This window comes from Marasmius oreades, chromosome 5 (assembly GCF_018924745.1).
Source record: "Marasmius oreades isolate 03SP1 chromosome 5, whole genome shotgun sequence".
NCBI classification, from domain to species: Eukaryota; Fungi; Basidiomycota; class Agaricomycetes; order Agaricales; family Marasmiaceae; genus Marasmius; species Marasmius oreades.
The window spans coordinates 3,875,325-3,893,627 of record NC_057327.1 but is presented as its reverse complement, the minus strand read 5'-3'; the positions used below and the strand labels follow the sequence as shown (position 1 = coordinate 3,893,627).

Sequence of the window (18,303 nt, the reverse complement as noted above, 5' to 3'; positions counted from 1 at the left end):
GATGTTACATTGCTCTAAAGATAGCAAGAGCTTTGAATTGAATTCAAGTAATAGATCTATGAATAACAATAGATATTAGTCACATCCATCAGCAATCTTGCTTCGAACACTCTTCCCCTTCTTTGAACCTGTAAAGTACCGTTCGTTTGGAACACCAAGTATTCGTAGTTTACTCAATTATCTTTAATATATTTAACCTCTTCTTTGATTGAAGAGCTTTCGCCTCGATAATCCAAGAAGTCGAATCAACACACGCTGAGCTTTCGCCTCAAGAGTGGCTCGATTCTACTTACGATTCACACGAATGTAAGGGGTAAAAGTAAAGTAAAATTGGTCAAGGTTCACGGTTCGTTACTGTACGGTTTTTATAATATTTAGATAACAAACAAGTACACATTAAAAGATGCTGGTAGAATAGTAGAGAATACCGTCGATGGATCCATAAACTTCTTAATGATCGGTTCGGGACTAGATGATCCAGTCAGGTTGAGAGTAAGTAAGTCGATAGTTACACGACTTACCAGATTGAAGTTCCCATGACAGAGCTCCCCCACTTTCGACGCGCTTACTCGACTTTCAAAACATTGTTCAAAGAGAACTTGTCCAAGATATTTAAGTTCTCGTCGTGCTCGTCAATGTAAGCGGTAGAAGAGTTAGCACGGAAATCCGGTTCGCGAGGATCGTATGGAGCGAAGCGACGGAAGGTCTCCTGCTTAGACCAACCCAAGAAACTTCCCCAGTTGGCTCGGCAGGCGTCTCCTCGGCATATGCTAGTAGTGACCTGATCACGTACCCATCGAGCCCAATGAAGTAAAATGGTGCTCAAAAGTGCGAAAATCTCTTGAACTCCATCGCGAGTTCTAGCGTACATTCCGTAAAGAGGATTATAACCAGGGTCCGCAAACTTAAGGTTAGGAAAGTAGGTGCGTTTAATGTCTGTTACCAGCGAATAATGAGAAAAACGGAATAAGAGTGGTTTTTGAAAGATAACCGTACCATTTCCTACTTCAACGATCTCTTCGAGGGTCCGAATGTTCTTTGGATACTTCCATGGAACCTCGTTATTGATGTAGGCGGCATAGCCACACGCCGCGGAGACGATGATTTGTCCAAGGTATCGAAATGTCTTCCAACGCTTATCAGCATATTCACGAGTAACTTGGAATAAAGTTTGTCCGGCTACGTTAACCTCGAGGATGGCATTGTCAGGAACGAAAGTTTCGAAGTCGGTACCCAAAAGAGTCTGAAGGATGGCGCGAATAGAAGCATCAGGAAATGCAAGAAGAACCGTAGTGATTGGATTAGAATGATCGAAGGCGAGAACAGTGGTGACTTCGGGAACTGGTTTAGAGAAAGTAGTCATGATGAGAAGTAAGTCAGAATGAGAACAGTAGTGGGATGATGAAAATTTACGGTCAAATCCAATGCATCTTTATACTGTTTCTTCAATTCTTGAGCCACTGAATCCATGAAAGAGATTAGTTGTTGTGGGAATTTCACCCCTCTATAATAGCACTTCGTGTAAACCTCATGGTAGAATTATATAGCTTGAATTTTCAACGTGTAAAATGTGAAGTCGTGGAGTGGAGTTCTAGTGATTAGCGTTAATCAAGGTGGAGCAGCTGGCGTTTTAATTTATCGTTAAAGAAGTTCTTTCTTCTTGTGAACGGATCCATTCGTTCAGTATTTCTGGGGCATTGCGTAGCTGACCTTTCGTTAGCCATTCGTCCTCGCAAGGATCGTTAAATCCTTTCCACCTTACTTTGAATTGTTGAACTCGACGCTTGCCAACTTTCCTCCATCGTTGTTTGATTATTCTATCAATTTCCACTTCTGGTAATTCTTCAAAATCTTGCCGATTTGAGTGCTTTGTCGGGCAAGTTCCAAATTCCGATGGAGAAGGTCGGTATTTCTCCAAGTGTGCTATATTGAGAATAGGATGGATGCCGTAGGAAGCTGGTAAACGAAGTTGATAAGTAACCGGGGATATCTTTCTCAAAATCTCGAAAGGTCCGTCATATTTCATCAGTAGCTTTTTACCTCGGCCTTTCTCATCCTTGAGCAATTTGAGTGAGTGCGGATTGAGGACTACTAAATCTCCCTCTTCGTATTCGGTAGTAAGTCGCCCTTTATTATAGGAATGTCGTTGAAATTCCTGTGCCAAGTATAAAGCATCTTTCGCTCGGCTTCTTTCAGCTTCGAATTGTTCTACCATAAGCTGTGCAGCCTCATGCCATGCCTGGTTATCACCATCATTACCCCCCTCAGTTTTTGGCCGCGTAATTGCTGATTGTGGGACCAATAAAGTGGAGCTTGTTGTAGGCGTATACCCATAAAGTAAATAGGAGGGTGAAAATCCTGAAGAGCTATGAGGAGTGGTGTTATAAGAAAGAGTAAAAGCATCTAGATAAGTATCCCAATCATTCCGTGAAGGTCCAATGTAGGCTCGCAATGTAATTTCTAAAGTTTGATTCAGATTCTCTGTTTGTCCGTCAGCTTGTGGATGGTATGATGTTGTAAGGGCCCGTTTCATACCCATCAATTGACAGATCTCCGCCCAGAAGTCGTGGCGCCAACGTGTGTCCCGATCAGTGATAACTTGACGTGGTATCCCATATTTGGTTACGACGTGTTTAAAAAACAGTGCCGCCGTTTCTGTTTCTGTGATGGTCGTAGCGCAGGGAATGGCAATCATGAATTTCGTAAGCTTATCGATAATGACTAGCATATTGTCATAACCCTCTGCTGTGACAGGTAATTCTGGAATAAAATCCATTGATACAACGTCAAAAGGTCTCTGCGGAATCGGGATTGGTTGTAACATACCTATCGGAGCATGTCGCCGTGGTTTGGACTTTTGACAAATATCGCAAGTCTGTACAAATAATTTGATATCCCGAGACATTTTTGGCCAGTAATATGAAGTTGCAATGCGATTGTAGCATCGGTGATATCCTCCATGAGCAGATTCTGTAATAGTTTCATGACCCTCTGACATGACGGAAACCCGCAATGATTGTGGTACGCACAGTCGGTTGTTACCATGCCAGTCTTTGAAGTATAATAGTCCATCATCTGATAAGGAGTAGTGAACATATTCCGAAGGTCGTAGAGGGTCTCTTCTGCCATCCAATTTTTCCTTCTTCAAAGTTGAAATGATTTGTGAAAGTACCTTGTCTTGTTTATAAGCCTGTACCCACTCGTCAAGTTCCTCTGAGGATATCCCAACTAATAGGTTATAAGACCTTGAGGTGACGTACGATGAATCTGGGAAAAGGTCATTAAAAGGACTTTCAGGATGAATGGAAAAAGAGTTACAGTCGGCAGACGTAATGTCTTCATCTCCCATTACCATGCAATGTTGGTTGGCTACTGAAAGAAGTCGTTCTTCAAACTGTTCTCCTAGTTCCTGAAATAAGTTCCGTACAGGATCTTCCTCAGTGTTTGAAGGTATAGGTTCTATGTGAGAAATATCCGGACTTTCCTGATAAGGTATTCGTCTTCGGAGACGTGAAATTGGATCCACGTTAGAATGTACCTTTCCAGCACGATGGATGATATAAAGGTCTGGATATGCTGAAAATGTCGTGCCCCAAGTAAGAAGTCGGCGATTAACATTTTGAAAGGTGGTGCTCCAAGTGAGTGCGGCATGATCTGTGATAGCCAGAACTCTCTCTCCTTCGATGAAAGGTTGAAACTTGACGAGGGCTTCTTTCAATGCAAGTGCTTCCCGTTCTGTAGCGGAATAATTTCGTTCAGCGGATTTTAATACACGGGACCAATAAGCTATTACCCGCTCCACGTATACGATTGTACTGTCTAGTGTTGCTCCCCAATTTTCCGCTGTTGGAACGTCATCAAGTTCCTTTGAAGCTCGGGAGACCAGAGAGGGAACCGACTCACCCGCAGAATAAGCTTTGGAGAGCCGCTCATAAAGTCTCGTTCCTTTGAGATCCCGTACTGCGATAGGTTGAACTTGCTGGAGAATCCCCGCTAATCCGTAATCACAGGCATCGGTATACAATCGGTAAGGACGACCCCGCTGTGCGTAACCACGAACTGGGGCATTCATGAGGACTTGTTTACAGAGATTGAATGCTTCTTGATGTATTTCCTTCCATTCCCATAATGTACCTTTCTTAAGTAGCTGGAACAATGGTTGAGCAATCCAGGAATAGAAAGGGACATAAGAGGAAAAATATACCATCATACCTAGAAATGTCTGGAGTTCATTCGTGTTTCGCGGTTCAGCTAATTGAACTATAGCATCGACTTTCTCCCTATGTGTAGACATCCCAAGGCGAGATACCTTTTGACCTAGAAGGAGAAGCGATTGATATGCGAAGTGACATTTTCCGGGTGACAGAGTGATGTTCGCCGTAGCGATCGCTTTGAATACCTGGTCTAAGTGGCGAAGATGATCCTCGAAGGTCAGCGAAAAAACTACAATGTCATCGATATAAACAAGCGCGAAAATCCACAGAAATGGAGCTAACACTCTCTGCATAACACGTTGAAAGACACTTGGCCCATTCCAATACCCAAAAGGCATCCGCCGGAATTGGAAAAGTCCCCGATGACAACGAAAAGCTAATTTTTCGGCGGCGTCGTTGGACATAGTTAGTTGAGTGAAGCCAGCTAAAGCATCTAGCGTTGTTAGCCATTGTGATCCAGACAAGGCTTGAATTATATCCTCTTGCTTAGGAAGTGGAAATTCATCTGGGACAACCATGCTGTTAAGTCTTCGGAGATCAATGACCATCCTGGCCTTACCATTCCGATACACGATGAAGACAGGTGCTCCCCAAGGGCTTTTCGAAGGTTCAATGACACCGAGCTGTAACCATGAATCAATTTGCTTATCCATTACTTCTCGATTAGCGGGAGAAGCCGGAAACGGTGGGAGAGAAACTGGTTGTGCTTCGGGCTTCATGAGAATATCCACTTGTTCCTTATAGTTACCGAGTCTACCATCGAGCCCAAATGCGGATGCATTGTTGAGCACAACACCCTCGATAGCGCGTCGCTGATCTTCAGTTAGATCCGACGAGACGTGAATTTCCTGTAGAAGTCGACTAGAAGACACTTCGTCGATACTTACTTCAGAGGTCTTTGGACCGCCGTCTAATGGTTCCTCTGAAGTGGGGTCATCCTCTCCGAAGGCATTCTGTTGCGCTTTGGAGGTGATGTTGGTTTCGGAACGTGCGGTAGCACCGTTCATCGTCATTCCATCCTCGACCAGATTCCTTATAAATTTCGCGTGAGCAATCACCCTTTTCTGAACGTCCGGCAAGTGACGGTGAGCTTTATCTAACCAAGAGTGTGGGTTGTGTGTCTTACCCAAACTTGTACCCTTGGCGATAGTTATGGGAGCCTTTGAGAAGTTGGTAACTGGTAAGTAGGGATCCTTGGTTGCAATAAACGTATCTGGCGTACCGTAGATATCTTCATGATTCCCATTAAAACCGAAGCATCGCTCTACGAAAAGTGTGTCCGAGTTAGTGAGAAAACCAGTGGACACGGGAACTCTTTTACAACTCTCTGGAGGAATAGTGATATGGGAAGTTGCTCGCATTTCTCCTCGGGAAGCATTAAACCTTTGTTTCTTCCTAAGTTTCTGAGATTTTCGGTGTTGAGCTTGCCGAGGAAGTTTTCGATATCGTTCCCGGTTAATACGTATCTTGAATGCATGTCCGTCGTTATCCGTTGGTCCTGTCAGAAATGAGTTAGTAACCTCCACTTCTCGGCCAGATTCATCAAAGACGAGGAAAGTTCGACCATCTCGTCTCTCGATGGAGAGATTATACTGTTCTTGGAAGTCATTACCTAAAATAAATGGCGTACTCATTCCATTAACAACATATGCTTCCACGGCCATCTTGACTGGTCCTTGGGAAGTGTGAAAATATAAGTCAATTGGAACATAACCAGATATACGCGAAGAACCAGTTACCTGTATAAGATTTATTTTCTGACCAGTCTTGACCTTTAATTTTGAGGAGAGTGAATCAAGGGTTGATTGAGCAATGAGAGTAATATCAGATCCAGAATCGATAGTGATAGGGAAAGTATCATACATACCATTGATTGTTGCAGATGTTTCCGTAGCTTTGGCGCCGAGAAAAGCGCATCCCGGTGGTCTGTCCATCAGTTTTTTCAGCTCTAGTAGTGTTCCCGGTTTCTCGGTTTGAACCGAGTACGTAGTGCTTCCTCGTATCTCGTTCGCAAGCCGTCGTCGACTTCTGCGATTCAAAGGAGGTTTCGAAGATGTGGGTAAGCTGAAAGAAGACGAGGCAACTGAAGGAGTAGCTACATGACGACTATTTGCTTCAATCGTTTCGGAAATACCTCCGCTTGAGGCTTCGGATAAATCAATGGGCAGGGTAGAAGGTGACAGATTATCGCCCTCCAGAGTCGAGTTTACCACAGAATAACATTGCGGTTCGGTGATCTGGAGGGCTTCCTCAAAATCCTGTTCTGAAAGCCCTTCAAACAGCTCTTCATACTCGTCCTGAGCAGTCAAATCATCTACCGAGGCGTCACAGAGTCGAACTCGAGCCGTTTTTCGAGAGTACTTACACTCCCGGTCCCAATGTTGGTCACTACCGCAGTGTCGACATGGCCGAGCTCCCTTTGATGCTGGTGTAGCACGCCTCGATATGTTTGTATCATCTCGCGGGTAAGCTGGTGGTGGTAAGTCTGACCGGGTACCAACTAAGTGACTGCGAACCGGCGCATATGAAGAGCGATGAGAACGATCGTCTCTATCTCGGAAGGATGGGTATAATGATCTGTCAAGCTCCATCAACGTCTTCTCGTGGAATCGGATTGCGGATTGAAATTCAACTGCTGTCGTATATGATTGCGTTGTGAGAATACTACGCCAAGTCTTAGGAGCTCCTGTCATGACCTCTGAAATAATCTCGCTATCGCTAAGACTATAAGCAGTAGTAAGTAACTCAAGTTTTCGAATGTAGTACTCACTTGGAGTCTCTTTAGCATGAGCCGACTGTCGATAAGTAGCAATTCTAGCATTCCTTCGAACGTCTTCCATCCACTGTTCGTTCATGTAGTATCCCGCGATTTCCTGTCTGAGGATCTTCCAATCAGTTTCTAGGTATTCACGATGCTTGCGTGGAAGGGAGAAATACCAGGATTCTGCCGACCCTTCAAGTCGTTGAACAACGAGTTTCCCAAGTTGCCTTCGTACTTGAGTGCTGTACTTGGCCAAGTTATTCACTTTGTTTATCCATTTCACAATCATATTCGTGTCACCATCCCATTTAGGGATCGTGTCAAGCTTCAACTTGACGTCGAACTGCGGCGTAACGGATGAACTTAATTCGCGTTTAGACTTGGCATTTGTACTACGTAACTTAGTAGCCCGGGATATAGACGAAAAAGGATTGCGTTGACGGAGGTGTCTACGCCTTCCATCATCATCGTCCGAATCATCCGAATTGTCACTTGGGTCAGACGCTGGGTCTCCACCTCCTCTTTCAGCGTTAAGTCTAGCATCGCTGTATCCTGACTCCGAATTCTCATCTCCATCATCCCATAATTCGTCAACTCTTCCGGAACTTCTGGGTAGAGGATGAGTGCGAGGCTTGATGGACGAGAAGGAAGACTTACCCATCGCTCCGGCAGCGTAAGGTTGATTTCGCTGACGATATCCACGTATGGTGTTAGGCATTGAGTCATGCCAGTAAGTCTCCGTGTCTTCGGCGTTGACCTGATTGATGTTCGAGTAAAGATTAGGTCCGTACTCCTTTTCAAGTTGGGGTAACAATTTCGACTGACCGGTAATGAAGTCATGAAACTTGTAGAGACGACTTAAAAAGTGTTCCACTTCAGCTCGATAGGTCAAGGCTAGGATTTCGAAATCATTCCGCACTAAAAAGTCTGAACCAGCGCTTCCACCGGCTTGAGGCCAGACTGGTATGACTGGTATTTGTTGAGCTGCGAGCTGAAAAGATGCTGTCGCTGCTTGGGCAGCCTTTTGGAGATGATAAGAGAGGGTGGTAGCATAAAGTTCATTGAAGCTGTAGACTGGCGTTAAGACATCCCGTTTCGGACGATTCCTACCGGTGGACTCACTCGATACCATGGTTCCCTGATGAACCTTCGTCGTAAGATCGTTCATGATGGATATGATGTCTGGAAAGATCTTGACGCAGGTTGATCTTCCTAAATGACTGAGGTTAGGTAATTCCGCGCTTTCAAAGTGCACAGCTGAATGTTCTAAAGCTTCCTTCCTTCTATCCCATAATTTTTGGTTATCTCCATATTTGTAGAAGGGTTGAAGTGAAGGACTAAACTCACTAATTTGTCGAATAGTGTTTTCGTTGATAGTGCAAAGCGGGATTGACGCCGGTAATGGCTCGAGAGGTGGTAAGTCCAGGACTGCGTCTGGCGCTACTACTTGCGATATCTCGGGAATATGAGGCGGCGGATCTCGATGGAAAGTATCGTGCTCGGGTTGAGAAAGCCCAACCGGTTGTGTCGGTGTAGATGGTAATTGCTGAGGCGATGTGTCGACGGTGGTCTTGGTCATGTCGTCGTGGGTGATAGGTGTGGATATTGAGAGAAGGAAGTGACTGTTTACTGTCGACACTCAGTCGTGCAGTACAGAATTGCTATCGAGCTAATCGAGTAGCAATTGATATCGACGCTTAGTCGGATATCGAGTGTAGGATCGATGTAGAGGATGAGAGTAAGAAGAAAAGATAAGAGTATTTGATAAGCGATGGTGGTGCGCGGCCGAGAAAGCACCGAGAAAGTACCGAATACTGTAAGGCGTTCCCAGTGTGTCCACCAGTGTAAAGTACCGTTCGTTCGGAACACCAAGTATTCGTAGTTTACTCAATTATCTTTAATATATTTAACCTCTTCTTTGATTGAAGAGCTTTCGCCTCGATAATCCAAGAAGTCGAATCAACACACGCTGAGCTTTCGCCTCAAGAGTGGCTCGATTCTACTTACGATTCACACGAATGTAAGGGGTAAAAGTAAAGTAAAATTGGTCAAGGTTCACGGTTCGTTACTGTACGGTTTTTATAATATTTAGATAACAAACAAGTACACATTAAAAGATGCTGGTAGAATAGTAGAGAATACCGTCGATGGATCCATAAACTTCTTAATGATCGGTTCGGGACTAGATGATCCAGTCAGGTTGAGAGTAAGTAAGTCGATAGTTACACGACTTACCAGATTGAAGTTCCCATGACAGAACCCCTATGAATAATCCTTTGTTAAGGTGTGCAGTAGCAGCAGTGATAGCAGCAGGTTGAACTTCTTGCCTTCTCCAGCCTCTGGAAGGTAAGAAACGAGGAATTCACACAATGTCTTGATGCATAGTATTGTCCACACACAGTTGGTGGCAGGAATTTTGTTCAGTGACAGGCATTGGGGCTGTGTTTACTGTGTGATACCCATACATCCTGATAGCCTTTGCCACAGCCAGGTGTTTTGTGGTTTGATCACATACAAGTGAATGAATGAATTAGAATGAAAAGAATATGGTGTCAGTAATGAGGCGAAACAGTATTAGAAAAAGGTGAGCAAGTGGCAGTGCGCTAATGCAACTTAGTTAAACTATGCTACAAGGTTCTTTTTGCACTTTAAACAGTACTATGGAGTGATATTTATCGTATTGAGAACCAGAGTGAGCCTGAATTGCTAGTTAAAACTAGTGCTGCTAGTAGAATGTGCTGTAGGCGCAGCTAAACCAGCTAGGGAGAGCCATAGATTGTGTTGGAAAACTGTACAAGTGTTTGAAACCTGTAGAACACTATAAGCAGAGGACTTAGACGAAGTTCTAGTCTCTACATTCTACTATGCACTGGCATATCAAGGGATTGTATTATTAAAAGACTTGTAGTCTTCACAAAGCCGTTCGTAGCAGAACTTGACACAGTCTAAAGACCTTCGACAGATTGCAGCTAGAGTATCTAGGAACCAGGCAGGAATGAATGATGGATCTTGGAATCCTTATTGTTTATGCACTATGGCAATTTGAAACACTTGATCTGTATGCTGAGATCACTTGGATATACAAAGTCCATAGAATTTGATACCATTGGAAATGCAGTTCAATAGTAGAATAAGCTCCATAGGCAGAAACTACCATATGGTATGCCTCTTGTGGGTCCATTCTACGAACAATAACAAGAATGAAGGACAGTCTAGATTCATCCAAAACATATGATATGAGTACGGAAAAGCTCTGTAGATGAGATTCTGCACATGTAGCAGTCCTTAGCAGTGAGATTTACTTGGACAATGAAGGAAAACTGCATGGATTCTGAGCTACAGTGGATTCTCTCTGACAACAAGCCAAGTATGGATACAATTATTAAGCTAGCGTAGAAGTAGTATAAAGGCAGCCCATGTAGCCATAGATAAAGTAAGTACTACCCATGTGTAGGAAAGTCCTGAGTGAGTTGCCCGTGTGTAGCTCCTCTTGACACTCAATAGAGTGATTTGCCCTGTTATTGAACAGTTGATACAATAAGATTGATTTGAACATATGAAACTGCCGAGGTCAAAGCCCAAGAACTATTCGTCCATAGACTGCCAAGGTCTTGATTACTGTTTTGTGATCCGTTGAGGGTCTTAGTGTTCATGTCTGCTGCGGACTTAGTTTTCATGTCCATCGAGGGCAATAGTCTCCAATTGTTCGAATTAGTCTGCCATAGGCGAAATTCATAGTCCCACTCAGTCCACTGGACAATAAACAGAGCTTTCTACAAACCCTTTGAACACCGTAGCTGTGGTGTTTTACACTTGTAGTTGCAACCTAATTTTCTAAGAACCTCATACAATATTGAGACTGTGATCTTGTGCGTAACCTTTGCCAAGCAGTCCACCCTTGCAATCTTCCTGGTGTGTAGAGTTAGTGATAGACTTTACACAGAAGTGTACTAGTTTTTGGGTTGATTTAGTGTTAGTGCTACTTCCATAGCTCTGATATTAGGTTGATTCTTGAGTAGTATCCTTTGCCCATTAGTGCTCACATGGGACAACTCTGGCCAGCAAAACAACGTCCATTTTGAAACAAACTGTTCAACCTTAGAACCACTGCACCCAACTAGTGGGGTTTTAAGGCTTACATGGCAAGCTAAACAATACAGGCAAACTACAAAGAGGGACTGCCGAGGCATCAAGGTTTACTCAAAGGTAAATACTTACTGAGGGATGCTGAGAGAGTGCTTGAAAATGCTTGAAGCACATTGGGAAAAATACTGAGGGCACTAAAACACTTGAATGAACACTTAGGAACACTGGACAGGAGCAATAAGCTCAACTGGAGAGAGAGAGAAAAACAGAAAGCACAAGAGACAGAAATACAAACAGAGGGTTTAAATTTACAAGGCTGGGGGGAAAAGCTAGATACATGGGCGGTTTATATACTACTGTGCTATCTATAAGGGGATAGAGCTTAACCAATAGAAAATAACATGTGAATAGCTACCAGACTTCTGATTAGAACAGTGGAAACTTTCATGTAAAGAGGACCAGATGACTGGAATGCTTGGGATGTCCAAAAATATTAATTTCCAGGTATTTCTTGAGGCTGGACATGCCTTGGAAAGTGAACAATTCATGACACATTTGCTGTTTGCCATTCACCCCAAACAGGCTCTAAATTTTTCCCATGTAAAATTTCTTTCCGACTTTCCCTTTCTTCTTTCCCCCCCTCCATCCATCTTCCATTTTTTTGCCTTCTCCAGTCCTAACATGCATATTCATTCCAAACATTGATTACTCTTTCATACCAATTGGCAGGGACTACTCAGTGCAACCAGACTTTTTGACTGTGAGTGATAAATATTGTTCCCAAAATTTATTAACATTTCAAATACATCAGACAATATGGCATCATAATGTTGAATGAACCCATGATGTAAGTCAATTTGACCTCTAGTTTCCAGGGTGCAGGCTCATTTTTTTTACTGGACTTTTAGAATGACATGAAATCCATATGTGCAAGAAGCATCCTCAACACTTTGACTCATTTTCAGGTGAATGTCGTGAGTAAGCTTTTTTTCTGATCTAACTCCTTACTCATGGGCATGTAGGTTTTTTCACTTTGCAACTGGAAAAAAAATGTTGATTCTTCTATATATTAAGTATATATTAATTATGACCACATGTATTTTATCATAACTACCATTATTATATTTGATGTGGTTTCAACTTCAACTTGTGAAATAAGCCACTATTTGTAAGAAAAATATGAAAATATGCATCAACCAAAGGCAACGAAAGCATGCAAAATAGTGGGAATAAGGACAAATTAGTGATAATCAAAAAAGGGAGGAAATTCTGCCAAACTAACTGTCCGTCATTCGGCGCCTTAGGGAGAATTGGTACGAATTATCCCTGATTCGGGCCAATTCGTATTTTGGGATTTTCCTGATGAATTCCGGCAAGAACAGGCAGATTTGTCGGATTTCCTGTAAATTGAGGCCTTCGCTTTGCGAGATTTCTTGCCATGAAGTAACCTATGGCACCAAGGCCAATAAAGCCAAGTTGCGAAGTATTAGGACCAGGTGGCAGGAGTTGCCGGACGTCGTCAGCGTGTAAAGAGAAGGACATAGTGGTTCAGTTGAAAGTTCAGACCGGTCTTAGGCCGGTCCAAAACTCACGTGCCTACCTATATCCGGACCGAAAGTTTTGGAACTTCTTTCTGGAAAACTCGTACGTAACGTTTTAGACGAAAAACGGGAAGGCAAACAAGAGTAAAGCTGTTTTAACTTGTAATCAGCCTCCATCACCGTCAATGTCGTGTAATCCACTCCCGCCTACAAGGGTCACTCTGGACCGATAGCAACTTGAACCTCATGCGCAAATGGTGGTCCCATGCAGGGCTACGAGTTCGGTGTTTGTCCGAGTATTAAATTTCGATGACGCTGCCCTTGTTAGAAGCCAACCTAATGTACGTACCACAGTATGACCGTTAAGCGACCTTTCAAACTGACGAATGATTCAAACAAGACTCAAAGTTTTATCGTCAACAGTTCCGCATCGCAATGTCAAGTGTAAAAAAATCCAGTTCCTATCACAAGAATGCAGCTTTGATATCCAACCCTGCTCCTTTAGGTGACTCTGCTACGAGTCTCAACAGTAATTTGATACTCAGGGCTTCCGAATTTCCATGGAACCCACTTCTTTGGATATGATTGGACCACTGTACGATATCTTACCGTCACTTACTGTATGCTAAACAAGAGCTATCTGGGAGCGGCGCCACGGTGAGTTTCTCTATGTAACTGTCTTTGAATATACTGAGAGCGCCGGTCGCAGATATACTGTACATAATCACGTATGGAAACGCAGTCGGAAAATCATGGACATCCCTTCTCCTTTTTCCCGCGGTTCAACCCGGATTCTTAGTTCTAGCCTCAATTCAAGTTTCACAACACCGAGTACTATACTCCAAACACTTTCCTCGACGTCAAACCTCGCTCAGCCGTTGATCTCACCTCTCTTCGTCGTGGTCTCGCTGCTTATCATGTGTAACTCCCTTGTTGGTGCACCCTCTTTTGCCTTCCACTGTATACAATGTACATCTCCCGCTCGGGGATCCGGAAGCGCCAGTGAAAATTCTAGTCACCGCTGCACGGATTTTACTCGGATCAGCTATGCTTTAGTTCATAAATGTTATGTTTCTCGGCATATTCCGATAGAGTATCTATCTTATTGCTTAACTGTCCTGCAGTTCAATTCTCTTCCCTGTCCCCTCCACTTCAGGATTTCTGCACAGGACATCGCGTTTACACACGTAGCCCTTCGAATCAACGCTGTTGAAGTTCTAAAATTACGGGTCGCAGGAGGAGTCCCGGTCCTGAGCTTTTTGATGGTCAACTTTGGAGAATCTACCGAGCACATCGAGGGTTTGAAGGATGCCAACTAGCAGCTGTAGTCACGTAAGTAATGGACACCTGTTAATTACTGCCAGTAGGAATCACTCACTTTACCCTGAACACGGAACTCTGCTAACGTATCGTTACTTTAGGTCTCCTACGTATATGTGGTAAACATATCAGTGCGTACAATGAACCGATACTTCATTATTGTCAATACATCAGCAAGATAGCGTATCGTCAAATTTAGTCTCTCGCCACACTCGAAGTTGTGCCTGCATTGAACTCCCTTTCGGACTGCGTCAAAGTGTGGGATAGAGATTGGGTGAATGGTTAAAGGCAGGTTCAGGCTCGACTCCAAAGGGATGGAGTCCCAGGATTCGAGTGGCTGTCGTATTCAGTACCGACCCTTTCTTCAAACGGGAACGACTGACAACTCTCCCGCAATCGAACGCCATATTACCTGACTTGAAGCTCGGGCCCGGTCCCACTGTCATGCGTAGCTGATGTTTTATACTGACCCCTTGACCCACTGTTTCCCCAATTTTTACTGGTTCCTTGTTTAGTCTTGCGACCACCTGCAAACCGTTCCATTCTTTTTCTAAAGCCTTGGACAAAACTCCAGAACCCACTACGACCTCCAATAAGCTTACCGTCGGGCCTTGACTCTAATTGTCTCTTCATGTGATGGATTCCTCAACGCCGTCGTTTGATCGAATGCTAAACACTGTCACAACGTTGCTCGAGGTTAGTAATAGCCAGTAACTAGTGCTTAAGTCCTTCTATGACGCAGTTTCTGAAACTAGGGCGCTGCTTATGGTACGATTATTCCCATAATTATTCGAAATACGTGGCTGAGCTATAACCTCAAGGTTTTTTCATTTGTCTTTACGGATTGACGCTACTTCTATATTTCTCGAGTCCTAATACCGACTCCGGAGAGAGGTTGGGATTCATCGTGAGTCTTGAATTCTTCCGATTTCAATTGGGCTCTATGATAACTCCATAACAGGTCATGCTCCGTCTCTCAACCGTAATGTTCATACTTGCAGGCCTACACGTTCTCGCGAGCTACCACATTTTAATGGAAGGAAAAGGGTTTCCCGGATCCCTTGGAAGGTGGTTCAATACATTATCGATTGGAGTGTTCGTTACACAGGAGCTCCTAGGGATCGGGGTCGCCGTAGGTTTAACCTTTTCTGTCTATTCCTAGGTGCCATCGCTAATAGTCTGCGCACTAAGATATACCGCACTTGGATGATATGGAACCGCAGCTGGAGAATTATAGTCATTCCCACACTTTTCCTTCTTTGCGGAATCGGTATGTCGCCCTCCGGCCAGCTGCCTGCTTCTCTCGCACTAAAACCTGCCAGTTACCGGTTACATCCCTTGCATCATCTCTTCCATTCGCTCCCCCTCCGAACTCGCATCTGACGGTCTCCGAACGACCTCCGTAACCGTTTTCTCATTTGTAACCGTACTCCTGAACATCATATCGACCTCCCTCATGGTGTACCCTCTCTGGTCTTCCCATCGAACGACATACCGCCTTCAAACAGGCTGCCCAAACCGCAGCGGATTCTTCCCCCAAGTAATACGAATCCTGATGGAATCAGCTGCATTACAGACCCTTGTCGAAGTCCTATTCCTCATATTTCGTTTCGTAAAACATCCTCCGATTCAGTATATGTTTTATTGCCTTACTGTTCCGTTCGTTGTGAGTAACTTCAAGTTCGTTTTGGTAACCTATTTCTTGAGGATTTGTTTCCCTGCAGGGTATAACTTTCAGTCTCATAACCCTTCGAATCAAAACAGTAGGATCAATATTGGTCAAGGAAGAGGCTCCAGTTTTGAGTTTCTTGGCGGTTAATCTGGAGGATTCCAAGGTGGTCAATCAGAACGAGAACTCGGATGCTGTTAGGTCTGTTCGGAGAGAGACCACGAGAGAGGGAACGGATGTAGAGGCTAGCGGGAGTCAGGTGGATAATGGTCGTAAGTCCAATACCATTACGGAGGTTAGACTTGAAACTTCATGAATCGTCGAACTATAATCGGGCCATCATCGTAGGGTCGTAAAAATGAGTTAATGTACGTATCAAGTAATCCATCCAGTCATCGAAATAAGGAAAAGCTAAGTAATACAAGATTCTACGCGCAACGAGGATAACGGTCATCTAAGTACGTATGATGAATTAAAGAAACACGAGGGGCGGAAGAAGGTAGAGGGAAGAATTAAATGGAACGTAAGGAGGAGGAGAGTCTGAAGGCGAAAGGAAGAGAAAGGGGTATCGCGAGACGAAGCAGTGGAAAGTAGGAAAAGAAAAATCGAAAATCGAACAGGGCAATCACTAATACGCCTAGTAACTATACCTCCTTTCGCTACGTCTCCGCTCGGAATGTCGTCGTTTTCCCTTTGATTTCGACGACTTGGACCTCGTGGGCTTCGGTGAGGGTGACTCGTAGTTTTGAACGTAAACAACGGAAGGGGGACTCGGGCTTCGAGATGAGAAGATGCTCCCGAGTTTTGATAGCCACGATTTTGATTCGCGCCGCGGGGAGTATCCCGGCGACGGTAAAGGCGATTGAATGTATTGGGGTCTCTGAAAGAAGGTGTGTACATAAGTGCTATAGCCGGCTACAAACTAGAAACTGACAACGTACCGGTAAGAAGGTGACCGCACCTTGCGGCATCATCAGAGGTTCTCCTGGCCGAGCCATTTGGGGTGGGTAGTAAACGTTGTAGCTTTGGTTGGAGTGAGTCGTATGCGATCGCACAGGTGGGCTTCTCGTGGGTACTGGTGGTACTGGAGGCGGTAAGGGCATGGTCGTAGATCGCTTGGGCTGCGACCGGTGGCCGTGATACTACATTGATCGCAATAATCAGACAAAATCGATAAGAATATATCAAATGACACATACAGCAGCAGATGACTGTCCGTGCAACTGAGGTATAGACCCCGGTATGACTGGCGGCGCCTGTACATAGGATTGCGACCTCGAGTGAGTCGGTCTCGACTCCCGCTCCCCCATCGACCTCGACCGATGTTTCTTGCGCCCATGTCCTCTTTCGCCCTTCCACGCATCTCTTTCCCCTTCCCTAACATCCTGGATAGCCCTAACGTGCATGGCAGGGGTAGTCGGTGCAAATGGGTCAGCAGGTCTGTATCGCCCGGTTTCATGAGTCCATCTGCAAATTACATCCATTTTTTGTTGGTGTCGTGCTGCCCCTTCAGGGGAGTAGTCGTATTCTGTCATCTTTGTCGTGTGACGGTCGTGAAGAGAAGGGACAATATTAGGGTATAATAAGGGAAAATAAGGAAGAAGGATTAAAAGGCCGAGCCTAGCCTGGGATAGGACGGAAAGGGAAAAAGGCGGCGAGAAAGCCTGGGGTATAAGTAGAAGGAAAAAATTTTAGGGCAAGGGCTCGACCGTGAGAAATAAGTAGAGCTACGTTTTGACCGTGACATTTGATTGAATGATTGTGATGCATGTGATGACTCAACCTGGAGGCTGTGTTCCGGGCCACAAAGGGAAGGTTCAAAGAGGTACCAGCTGCGCTTTGGCTTTGGCTGACTGCGTATGCCGGAGCGTTTCATCCCAAATCCAATGAGTATTCCAGCGAGCCCAATGACCCCACCGGAACCTCATAATGAGCACCATGACGTCTGTTACTTGCGGGTTTAACCTTTGCGGAACGCCTCTTAGGGCATTTTTACTAATTATCTGTTGCCGGTTTGTAATAGTACCAATATTACATGAGTGAGGGTACTTATGGAGTAGGAAATAACCCGCCCGCAGTCATAGTGGAGCGGCTGCGGCCCCATTGGCTGCAATCACAATCCAAAACAGTCGTTTCTAGAAGTATTTGTAAGTTGTTATTCACCAAGAGACCGCATGCAGTAGGAGCAGCAGGAAACTGGGGGTGAATTCGGACCAAAGACGAGGGTTGAGAAACTGTAGCCAAACGTACTCGCACGAACGGACCCGCCATATGAAGCGCCCCAGGTGAGGTTGTGCCGTTACGTTCAGTGATCGACAACGTTACAAGGAGTAAAAGATACCTTTCACACCAAAACCCGAGGAAATACGGATGTTGGGGGGTAGAAGGAAAGGTGCAAGGGCGGCGACATAAAAGCTATTGCTGTGTGCAACCCTCACGGTACTTCAAACGGAGAGCGAGAAGGCAAACTTGATTCGATTCCGTCGTAGAAAAGTCACTAATGAGCCCACGTTTAGCGTAGAAGACGATTGATCATGGAACTAAGCTCAAGAGAGACTGACTTGCGTGAGATGGACGCCCAGGAATTTCACTATGACAAGTGCAGCACCGAGGTGAGGCCGGAAGGTTGCAACTTGAGAATTAAGAAGGCGTTGGCGCCTGGAATTTGTTCCAATGAAGGCAGTAGAAGAACACAGAGAGATCATACATAAT

At 44.6% G+C, this 18,303-nt stretch overlaps 4 protein-coding genes across 4 annotated transcripts; 2 read left to right on the top strand and 2 right to left on the bottom strand.

The window, feature by feature from the left end:
• Window positions 1-565: 565 nt before the first annotated feature.
• E1B28_009411 (uncharacterized protein) lies at window positions 566-1,363 on the bottom strand (the record flags this gene model as incomplete). Its single annotated transcript, XM_043154305.1, has 2 exons — window positions 566-936; window positions 997-1,363. The coding sequence occupies 2 exons, from the start codon at window positions 1,361-1,363 to the stop codon at window positions 566-568; spliced, it is 738 nt and encodes a 245-aa protein (XP_043009596.1).
• Window positions 1,364-12,771: 11,408 nt separating this feature from the next.
• Window positions 12,772-13,921, top strand: E1B28_009410 (uncharacterized protein; the record flags this gene model as incomplete). The annotated part of the gene is made up of 6 exons (XM_043154304.1): window positions 12,772-12,943; window positions 13,003-13,046; window positions 13,108-13,259; window positions 13,312-13,667; window positions 13,727-13,789; window positions 13,839-13,921. The coding sequence occupies exons 3-6, from the start codon at window positions 13,225-13,227 to the stop codon at window positions 13,919-13,921; spliced, it is 537 nt and encodes a 178-aa protein (XP_043009595.1). The 5' UTR covers window positions 12,772-12,943; window positions 13,003-13,046; window positions 13,108-13,224.
• Window positions 13,922-15,477: 1,556 nt separating this feature from the next.
• On the top strand, window positions 15,478-15,907 carry E1B28_009409 (uncharacterized protein; the record flags this gene model as incomplete). The annotated part of the gene is made up of 2 exons (XM_043154303.1): window positions 15,478-15,588; window positions 15,647-15,907. The coding sequence occupies 2 exons, from the start codon at window positions 15,478-15,480 to the stop codon at window positions 15,905-15,907; spliced, it is 372 nt and encodes a 123-aa protein (XP_043009594.1).
• On the bottom strand, window positions 15,861-17,296 carry E1B28_009408 (uncharacterized protein). The gene is made up of 3 exons (XM_043154302.1): window positions 16,791-17,296; window positions 16,533-16,733; window positions 15,861-16,471 (listed from the first exon to the last, which is right to left on the bottom strand). The coding sequence occupies exons 1-3, from the start codon at window positions 17,124-17,126 to the stop codon at window positions 16,229-16,231; spliced, it is 780 nt and encodes a 259-aa protein (XP_043009593.1). The 5' UTR covers window positions 17,127-17,296; the 3' UTR covers window positions 15,861-16,228.
• Window positions 17,297-18,303: the final 1,007 nt, after the last annotated feature.

What these genes read in the sequence shown, in the direction of transcription:
- E1B28_009408 (XM_043154302.1), bottom strand. Translation starts at nt 17,126, where the DNA reads ATGACAGAATACGACTACTCCCCTGAAGGGGCAGCACGACACCAACAA. An exon ending in ACGGACAGTCATCTGCTGCT is followed by an intron (nt 16,734 to 16,790) that starts GTATGTGTCATT and finishes CGATCAATGTAG; the next exon opens with TATCACGGCCACCGGTCGCA. An exon ending in GTGCGGTCACCTTCTTACCG is followed by an intron (nt 16,472 to 16,532) that starts GTACGTTGTCAG and finishes ACCTTCTTTCAG; the next exon opens with AGACCCCAATACATTCAATC.